Genomic DNA, 10,326 nt, shown 5'->3' with positions numbered 1-10,326 from the left:
AAATATTTAATTTTCTGCATTTTTGAAATTTACCTAAATGTCTTTTATGTTGTTATTTTTAAATGAAAAGCACCAATTGTAAACTTTCACTGTACCCTATCCATGTTATGTTAATTTTAAAAAAGGAGGGGAGCAGGTGGCCAAGTGGTTTAAGGCGCTCTCCACGTACGCCGGCGGCCCAGGCTCGAATCCAGCCTGAGGCCCCTCACCGCATGTCTCTCCCCCACTCTTGACCCTGGTTTCAACTCTATCCACTGTCCTCTATCTAATAAAGGCACAAAAATAAATCTTAAAAAAAAGGAAATATCAGCTTCTGCACATTTTAGGTGGAAGTGAGAATTATTGATCTTCATAGTGTATAATGGTTTAAGAATGATATACATACTTTGAGAATCACTGCATTTAAAATAAACTATGTTGCCTGTTAAATATGCTTCTTCAAAGATAGAACTGCATCATCATACCAACATGTTGTATAGATTTGCTGTATTAAAATTGCTTGTGAAAAACAAAGGGGATGTATACCCCTGGACCCTCCAAATATTAGGCGAAGCCCTGGAAGTCAAACACTTAGCCCTAAACAAGACTATTCATGTATACAGTTCATGTAGTTTTTCCCCAAGCCTGAAACTGCAGTAATGGGATAGGTGTGAGATCTGTTAATTAACACCATGCATGCTGAATCAGTTTTTTCCCCACATTAAACAAGTTGAAGACTAATGACTGCTACATTTATCTAAGAGACACATAGATTACTTTGGGGTTTTTTTTTTTTTTTTTTGAATCTTTTTTCTCATTGTGATGGCCGAAGCCATACAAGAGTAATATAACCCACACATTAACCTCTTATATTCCTCACAAAAATTTAGTTATTTTGCAGTAAACCACAAAACATTAGTTTGATTTGATCATTTTACCACAAATAATTGACACATAATTTGATATGGTATTAGTTTATTTATGTGTTTAGTCTTAGACTGTTTAAACTTAGTACGCACAGTTTGGGCAATGTAAGATTACACATTTCTTTTGTTCTAATCTTTGTTTTTTCTTTATAGTTACCTGGATGGTGGGGGAGGGAACTTCCTGGTTCAGGCAAAAGGTGTGGCCAAGGGCAGAGGAGTTTTCTGCAGAAGCCACCTTGTTGGAGCAGACCAAGAGCCATGATGTCATGGGGGGATTTGGGTTTAGTTAGTTTTGCTTTGTATTTAATTTAATTAACATCCATTTTGTCTACCCGTCTTGTGTTTCATTTGGTTTGGCCAAACCTATAAATTAACTCCCTTTGTCTCATTGTGTTAGGTCTGTTTATTTTAGTTCACACCTTAATTTTGTCTTGTTTACTTAAAGTTATATTAAGTTGACCTCTTTTATAGGCCTTGTTCTTATGAGTTGGTTTGTAAACTTGGTTTTCCTTTGTTTGGGTAAATAAAAGCCCACACTCTCTTTAAAGGTTGGAGGGACCCAACTGCAGTCAAGATGGCCGACATGGGCGTCGCTGTACATCCAATCCATGCCGGAAGTCCCAAGCGGAAGTTTCTTCTTCGTGTTGGACTCAGCTGCCAGCATTTGTCAGTCTTTTTCACACCTAAGCCTAACCCTTGGTGCTGGACCTCAAATATATCACCTTCTCCACTGCCTTACCCTGAACCTAACCACTTGGGTTTTAATGCCTAGGCCTAACCTTAGAAGTACGGACTTCCGGTATGGATTGGATGTATGTATGATGTATGCACATAAAATGAACAAACTCTACTCATAGGATATTATGCAAAACTATTTTATTTACAAAACAAATGGCACAGTGTGACTGCACAGTAAATGCACATGCACACCCAAGACATGTCAAGGGAGTTTCTTTTCATAAAATCTTTTTCCGGTCAGACAGTGACAGACATTTCCAGGCAAAATTCACAACCAAGATTCTTACTGAGGGAGCAAATATTGCTCAAGAGGAACAATGGTTCATTACTTTTAAGGCCATTTTAAGAAGTCTGGGTGAAATGGAGACCAGCAGCAAGTCTTTGCAAATCAGTGTCACTAAAATGAATAAAAATACAATGTGCTACAAAGTGTTTGTGATCTAACCTTCGGAATCAAACAACTCCACAAAGAGAGGAATGGACACAAACACTGTAGGACAGAAAACCAAAAGCAATGTAGGATTACTTCACTTTTTAAACAGACATGCCTCCATTTGAGCAGATGAATACTCGAAACAGTGTCTAACTGAACTGGCATATTTTTAAATTACACTTCTACTTCACACACATCAATGCAAACTGTGGTCATAATTTCTTTGACTATGGTCATTCATAATGAGTATTTCCTGCCTCTGTTAAGTAATTTGGTAATTGGTCAGCCCCCCCCCTCAATTTACATAGAGGCATTTATTCTTAAAGGTCAAAGTCTTCTGTGAAAATAGGAATGCACAAAAGGGCATAATCTTAACAACTGTATTATACTGGTCAGGAAGTTATCAGTATTTTGACTTATTTTAGATCCTGAGAAATGTTTGCAGCATGTTCTTTGTTGGACTGTACTCAGTGGCAGCTCGGTGCCTGAAAGTTGCAATTACTTCTCAGGAATCTGGCTTAATACATAACTTGTTCTTAGAGAAATCATACAAAAGTGAATTAGAAACAAAAACTAAAACAGCAGGTGAATGTGAAGTGGAAGGTGGAATGGTAGGAAAACCGTAAACACAAAATCATCAACCAGCCAGTTTGCTGGCCACAATAGAAGTTTTTCTTTGAGGCAGGTCCTGAGGTGTTGGGATATGCCCTCCTGTGATCTCAGTCTTCTCTGTGGGCGCTGATGGCAACTGTTTATTTTTCATTTTTGCCTTGGCCATGTTGTAGTCACCAGAGTCAAAATATTTTTGCTGTAAAGATAGAAAAAACAGACTTAGCATCCTGTTACAATGATCCTGTGTAAACAGATAGCTAGCCAAGGTTATGCATGCTACACACCCCTTTCTGAAGTCTTTTTCTGAGGAGGTCTGAGCCTCCAGGCTTGGCTCCAAGGTTAGGATACCTCGCCTTTAGCTTGGCTTCCTCTGCTTTCTCTGGACTGATTACTTTGTCCTCCATTTCCTGTTGACAGACCACAGAGTTCAAAGAGTGCAATAAAAACACTAAATCCATTTAATGTGGAAAAACTTACACGCAGCCAAAATGTCGTTCCACATTGGAAAACAGTTTTATTTCATAACCAGCAGCGCCGTCATGAGTAACACACGAACTGGCATTTGCCTAGCATTTATCCTTCTGATTGGCATACTTAGATGCTGCATCAACCAATGTTTGCAAAGCTGTCAAGTAAATACAACAGGAATATGGCGAGTCATTCACTGGCTTTAAACCCGAAAGGTTTTTATTTGCTTACAAACGCTTCTTTTTGTGTTACAATTGCTGATTAGCTCATGGTTGCTACTTGCTAACTAGCTCTCCGCTAACCGTCAGCTAATTTCCCACAGTCGACGAGCTAGCAACAGATGCTAACAAGAACACATTTCAGTTCGTCGGTGATTTTTTTACCTGCTGATCTTCAGAAGTTCTCGTTCCTTCGACCTCCTCAGACATAGCTTTATAAAATCCCCGCTCTGTTTGCAAAACTAAAGTTGTTTTTGTCCAAAGACCTCCAGTGGAAGATGAGAGGTGGTACTGATGGCAGCTACTAGGCGGGCGAGGGTAGGAGCCTGTCCAGCAACAGGCCGGTGAATCGATGTCAGAGAGGCAGGTGGGAGCGAGACTTCAGATCATCACCCATGATCATCCCATAAGAGCGTGTCTCCAGCACCCGCCTAATTGCTGTGACCGTACTTTTATACCACACATTTGATCATATATTTTAATAGATTATTATTCTTGGGGTTGAATAATATTGTTAAATTATTTTGACAAAGATACAGAGTGTACTTTTAAACCATATCTTTTAATAAATGATCATTTTGGCTGGTTAAAATATACAACATTAAAACACAATGTAAGTAGGACGTTATTCCAATATCATTTCAAGACTAATAAGAGTGTAACTTTCTGAAATGGCAGGATATTTTCTGAGTAAAATGTGATTGCTGGATGAATACCGTCTTACATGGGGCAAATAGAAGGCTACTATTAAAACAATCATTATGTTAATAACAGTTCTTTTGGGACAGGGTTAATATTTTAAGTATTCTAATTTTTGTTATCCCATTTAAAGGGACTGTTCTATAAAATGAACATTTCATCTTAATCACATCTATGATATGCAGGGCTGTGGTGTTAAAGGGGAGAACTTTCTGAGGCCAAGCAAAATGGAGAACCCTTGAGGTAAGCAAAAACACCGTCCAATTTTTTGGTAATATTAACCATGTGAATGGGCACATTGAACAGAACAATGTGGAAAGCAATATCAAACATCAGCTAAGCATGATGTGCACAAATATCAGGATACCAGAGAATATATATATATTTATTGCAAAAAGAGGAAAAAAGCTACAAATTTGCAAAAACAAAAGAAGGGTTACAGGTGGGAAAAAATGTCTGAGTGCTGAGAGTGGATTATAAAGATACAAAAGGGGGACAGCAGCAGCAGAAATGGGCTAAGAAAGGCAAAACAGTCAGGAAAAATGGCAAAATGCACTTAAAAAGTTTTGAAAATGGGTTTCATGTCGCAAAAATCAGTCTATAGAGACAAAAATGGGATAGCAGCAAAAATTGGCCAAGCAAGGCAAAAAGGGGCAAAATGGCCCAGGGAAAAATGGTGCAAAATGGTTACAAAGTGGCTAAAATGAGTTAAAATTGGCCAAAAATAGGCAAAAATGAGTTTAAGAGATAAAATGGGATAACAGTGGCAAACACGGGCAAACACGAGTGGGGGAGATTGTGAAAATGGGTCAAAAAGTGCCAAAAATTGTTAAAAGTGGCAAGTGGCAAAAGTGGGGCAGAAACAGTGATGAAAAGGGGTCTAAAAAGTCAGATGAATAAGTTAAATATTAGAATCCAATGAAAGCTTGACACACTTTTCAGTGTAAGTGAAGAAACTTTTAGCCAGAAAAGTAGTACTATTGCTACTGATCCAACACACATGAATTGATGTCATCAAATCTCATCTGGTGAGGGCCCATTTGCTGGGTATATCAGGGGCACAGCCAACTTTGTGGGCAGGCCTGCTGATATGGCAAAGTTTGAGTTGGCCCACCTGCTGTCACAGATCATATATAATCAAAAAGACTTTTTAAAACATTTAGTGGATGAAAGCAGTTCCTTGCAGTTGACCAACAAAGTTATTTTGCTGTACATCCTGCAGTACTGTCCTATTTTGAGACTTCAAAGGTGAATTTTTCTGGGCTGCTTTTGTACGTTTCCTCAATACCTTACAATGTTTTATTCTAATTATCCATCACCTTCTGAGCAAGTTACACATCTCTCAAGAGGCCTCAGAAACTGTCAGGTCAGTTAAATGTAAAGTTAATTTAATACAAGCATTTCATTAAATGAACCATATATTTGTTTACTTTGAACAAAAATTACTGTATATTTCACACTGAGGTGCACACATCATTCCCAATATAAAAATGTATTTTTTTGTGTAGTCTCATAAAGTGCAGCCAATATTCTCCTCTTTATTTTAACTGTAACGCAATAGAAATCCCAATTCAACTTTAATCACATGACCAAACATGATTGATCAAAGTTGTCTTGTCTTCAGTTTTCTCAGTCTTCTAATATAGTTATTCATTTGTACTCAGTTATGGTTATTATGGTGTTTATGTCCAAAAAATACAATAAAGGTGCTTTAGACAAGTTGAAGGTTTCAATTTTTATTAGTTTTCTGCATTCAGTCCTTAACGTACTTTGCAAATGGATGAAAAACTACAGCTCCAACTCCCAAAACCTTCTGGGATCTATGTGGTTATGGCAGATCTTTGTCTGATGAATGCTTTCAGCCATTCAAAACCAAGTTCATTAGTATGTCACTAATCAATTTGGAAATTTAATTTTGGAACAGTTCCAAATTTTGGAACAAATAAACTTATTGACAAGTTTAGCATAGAAAGCTCCTTTGCTATAAGATCAGTTATCTTCATCCCCCATGTCCACATCCTCTTGTAGCTTCTGCACCATTTTGTCTTCCATTTGTTTTGCCTTTCCTGTAAAACAAAAAAAAAAGACAAGGATTAAATTGGTGACCACAAGGAAGGGTATTCATTGGGCAGTAAAGTACACACACTGATCACTTAACAAGGTAAAACTTATCAACTGTTCATTAACACAAATATCTAATCAGCCAAGTGCAGCAAATGCATGCAGGCATGTAGACATGGTCAAGATACTACTGAAGAGCATCACAATGGGAAAGCAAGTTGATTTAAGTGGCTTGCTGCATGGTTGCTGGTGACAGACATGATGTCTGAATATTACAGAAGCTACTGATCAAGCGGGATTTCCATGCACAACTATCTCTAGAGTTTTGAGAGAATTGTCTGAAAGAGAAAAACACCCAGTGAGCAGCAGATCTCTGGAACAAAATGCCTTCTTGATGGCAGATGGCCTTGTTGCCTTGTTGATGGTTAGAGGACCATGACCAGACTGCTTCCAGCAGGTAGGAAGGTAACAGTAGCTTCAACAACCACTCTTAACTTTAACCAAACTTTCTAAAGAATACCATGCCTAAATGCACTGGAGAAAAGAGAGAACTGATTTTACTTCCTCATCATGTTTGGGGATGTGGTACAATTCATCAGTATACTGATCTCTATTTTGTGTTGCTGTCCAATGCATGAGCTGTTGTTTTCTGCCATTTTTACAAACATGAGCATTGTACATTCACTTAAAACTATGCTGACAATTATATTTCATCATACATGATTTAAGATAACCTGACGCGCCAGATAGACTATTTCAAACATCCACTGCATAGATATATTTCACATTCATCTCGGAAAGCTACCATAGAAAGCCAGGACTTTTCACGAGTCTTGGAAGGTGTCACGTTCATGACGGGCCAATCAAAACAACAAGTCTAATGATGTTGTACATATGGCATGCGCTTCTCTTATGATGACATGCTACCGCTGCTGTAGATTGTTGGTGGCGGAGGTTCTCTGTAATTAAAATTGATGCCAAGGCAGGTAGGGAGATGTGCAAAAATGTCTTCTCTGCCAAGACAAGCTTTTGGTGTGGCTCTTTGCTCTTGTTTTAAAAAGGAATGTGGTCTAGTTACGATTACACTGTTGCTTTCCTACAGCTTCATCCAAGAGAATAGCTACTGGAGCAGCATCCATTGGATACACCGGCAGACCCCACCTGTAATAATCGCAAACCCATGCCAGAGCAGACCAGGAGAGGAGCAAAAACATACTATCCATCATAAAAAGGCTTTCACTATTGCTCTCTGCCCTTGTTTTAATAAAGAAAAGTTGTCCAACTTTGGCAGAAACCGCTGCTGCGACTAAGTCTGAGTCACTCCACTAGCAGCCTATGTACACAACCCCTCACATAACAATCTACCCTTTTCCCCATAACTCTTACTAACTCATGCTGAAGCAGGTTGGCAGAAGAGCAAAAACATATTTCTCATCATGAAAGGCTTTTAGTGTTGTTTAAAAAATTTGTGCTATATGTTGTTTTTAAAATTTACGTTGTACTAGGGCTATATCCGAACTAATCATCACACTGGAGGCAGCCATTGCAAATAGCTTCGAGTACAACCAAACCCCACTAGCTACTGCCTCGTTCTGCTCAAATGATGCTTACGGGACTGAACAGCATTAAGTTTAGCACAAACATTGTAGACTGCAGCTTTTCAAGATGGATTTGCCTGATTACAGAGATGGACTCTGGCAAGTCCATCTGCTATGCAAAGTTAGATTAAAGGACTCTGATTTATTATTTGGTGACTTGCCTGCATGTGGTGCTTTGATAAGGTGAATATTTTTCTTGACTTCGCTGATGGCCTCTTCCTTCTCCAACTGTTTGCCCTTCTTTAACCTACAGAAGTGAGACAAGGGCAGAAATGGTGAGGCCAAAATATTTCCCACATCCTAAAATAACCAAGAAAAAAACTTTAATTTTAATATACATTATTGTAAAAGAATTACATGAAAGAAAGATAAAATTATTTGCTCACCTGTTTAAGATAAATCTGGCCTGTCGTCTCTGTTTGATTTCTTCCACCTTCTTCATTGCTTCCACTGTAGAAATCAAGAGTTACACATTGTACTTAAATTCAAAACTAAATGGCAAAAGAATTTCACAGTGGTATATTTCAGACATTAACATGTATACATTACCCGTCTTGTCCCAGAGCTGTCTGTTATATTTGATGGGGATATTTCGGCGTTTCTCAAACTCTAGAGCATTATCCTGTAAGAATTGATGATACATTTCTTTATCTTAACACTTTGTGATATAAATGAATGGCACAGACAATGATCTACAGATAACCAACTCACCACTGTCAACTCCTTTCCTGATGCCTTTCTGAATGCTTTGGTCCATCTGGTTTTTCTTGGGTTGCGCTTCTTTTTGAAGTTTTTGTGGCATTTTGATCTGCAGAATCTGAATGACTACAATTATGAAAAACAGACACGTCGAAAAATTAAGGCTTAGTTCAAAATTAACAACTGGAAGATAAGTTCACAGAATTTAAGAAGTTTTGATATCATGCATTCATAGCAATACACCACTCTACTGAAATGTTTCATATTGAGTCTCAGCATGTTTAATATAATTAACACATGACAAACATGACTTGAACCAAGGGTGCCATTACATATTCTCTCCACTAGATAGAGCTAAGAGAGAAATGGCATCTTTTTATAACTCTACAATGCCTCAGCTGATAAATACTTAAATTACCAATCTTTAACATTAGGGGTTTGTTATACAAATTTAAAAAAAACTTTTGGTTATTGTTGCAAAAAGGTGTTTTTACAAAAGATTTTGAAAATACATATAGAATAAAATTAACCATAATAGGTCATCTTACTAATTATTATTATTTACAGACTGTCACAGATGCGAACAGTCGCAGAGTGTCAGGGAAAAACAAACACTGAACAAACACCTTCTGTGACCGTATATTTAACTCAACTCGTGTAAATAAATACCCTACCTCCGTCCATACACATCAATTCATGTAAACAGTGTAAAAATCGGTCTTCTTCATTATAATCAACTCATCTGGTCAGTTCCATAGTTAAGTAATGTGATTATATAAGCACCTTTTGCATCCCGCATGGCAACACTATTGTATTTTATTTGCTTATATAGTTTGTGCAAACACAAAGGCCTAAAAATATTATTCCATTATTATTTCTCATTCAAAAAGTAAGTATTTATACTATTCTATAACTAAACTTAAATTATTGACCAGGGGTTAATGGAAGTTTACAAAAACACTTTGCTCATTATGATACAAACAGCATAAATTAAAGGGAAACATAATTTCGTTAGGGGGCGCAGTCACCCCGTAAACTTACACTTATGCACATTAATTGAACGTTCGTGTTGTCGTCTGTTTGATCATTAACGGAGATGGCCTTGAATCAACACCTCGGGAATGTCTAATTTTAAATTTGAGGTACCTGTTGTGATTTCCACTTACAATACATTAGGTAAAAACGTCATTTTGGCTGACTCCTTCGTTCCACGTGAGGCCCCGTACAGCACGTTACGTTAGCGAGCTAACATTAGCCAGTCAGCTCGTGGCCAACACTGACAGCCACGAGCTTCTGTTGAAGCAACAGGGTTATCCAGGCAGAAAGACAGTGCCTTACCTTACAGTCGTTCCGTACAAACATAACTCCATGACCGGGGTACACTGGTCCCGAGCAGAAATAACACTTTTCGATACGCATTTTCACAGCAGAAAAGCTGCGTGCGACGACTGACAAAAACAAGACCGCCCCGTGTTTGCTTCTTCTTCCTCTTTTTTTCGGCTGCTTAAGCAACTGTTGGAGGTTTGACGCCATCTGCTGGATCCATCGTCTCAAACGATAATAGTTTTCCTGGTGTGGTGAGTGGGCCTACAGTATTCAGTGAGTTGGGTTAATACATCACCCATCCACTATATGGACAAAATCATGGATATTTGACCATTACGATAACAGGGACTCTTATGATATTCAAATATATGCACTTTCATATTGAGTTACCCCCCTTCTGCAGCTATAGCAGCCTTTTTGATGGCTTTCCACAAGGACGGGAAGTATGATTCGTCACACCACAGAACACTTTTCCATCACTCCACAGTCCAGTGTTGGTGTGCTTTACACCACTACGGCAAATGCGTGGAATTAGAGGCTTGCATGGAGCTGCTCGTCCATGGATACCT

At 38.2% G+C, this 10,326-nt stretch overlaps 2 protein-coding genes across 2 annotated transcripts; both read right to left on the bottom strand.

Annotated features, from left to right (window-relative positions):
* Positions 1-1,764: 1,764 nt before the first annotated feature.
* LOC121514610 (cAMP-regulated phosphoprotein 19-like) lies at positions 1,765-3,736 on the bottom strand. Its single transcript, XM_041794797.1, has 3 exons — positions 3,540-3,736; positions 2,973-3,095; positions 1,765-2,884 (listed from the first exon to the last, which is right to left on the bottom strand). The coding sequence occupies exons 1-3, from the start codon at positions 3,582-3,584 to the stop codon at positions 2,714-2,716; spliced, it is 339 nt and encodes a 112-aa protein (XP_041650731.1). The 5' UTR covers positions 3,585-3,736; the 3' UTR covers positions 1,765-2,713.
* A 2,057-nt stretch (positions 3,737-5,793) lies between these two features.
* rsl24d1 (ribosomal L24 domain containing 1) lies at positions 5,794-9,917 on the bottom strand. The gene is made up of 6 exons (XM_041796031.1): positions 9,770-9,917; positions 8,444-8,557; positions 8,282-8,354; positions 8,119-8,182; positions 7,894-7,979; positions 5,794-6,139 (listed from the first exon to the last, which is right to left on the bottom strand). The coding sequence occupies exons 1-6, from the start codon at positions 9,848-9,850 to the stop codon at positions 6,063-6,065; spliced, it is 495 nt and encodes a 164-aa protein (XP_041651965.1). The 5' UTR covers positions 9,851-9,917; the 3' UTR covers positions 5,794-6,062.
* Positions 9,918-10,326: the final 409 nt, after the last annotated feature.

This window comes from Cheilinus undulatus, linkage group 9 (genome assembly GCF_018320785.1).
Source record: "Cheilinus undulatus linkage group 9, ASM1832078v1, whole genome shotgun sequence".
Lineage (NCBI taxonomy): Eukaryota > Metazoa > Chordata > Actinopteri > Labriformes > Labridae > Cheilinus > Cheilinus undulatus.
Note: the sequence above shows the minus strand (reverse complement) of the source record. Positions and strands in the feature narration are given on the sequence as shown.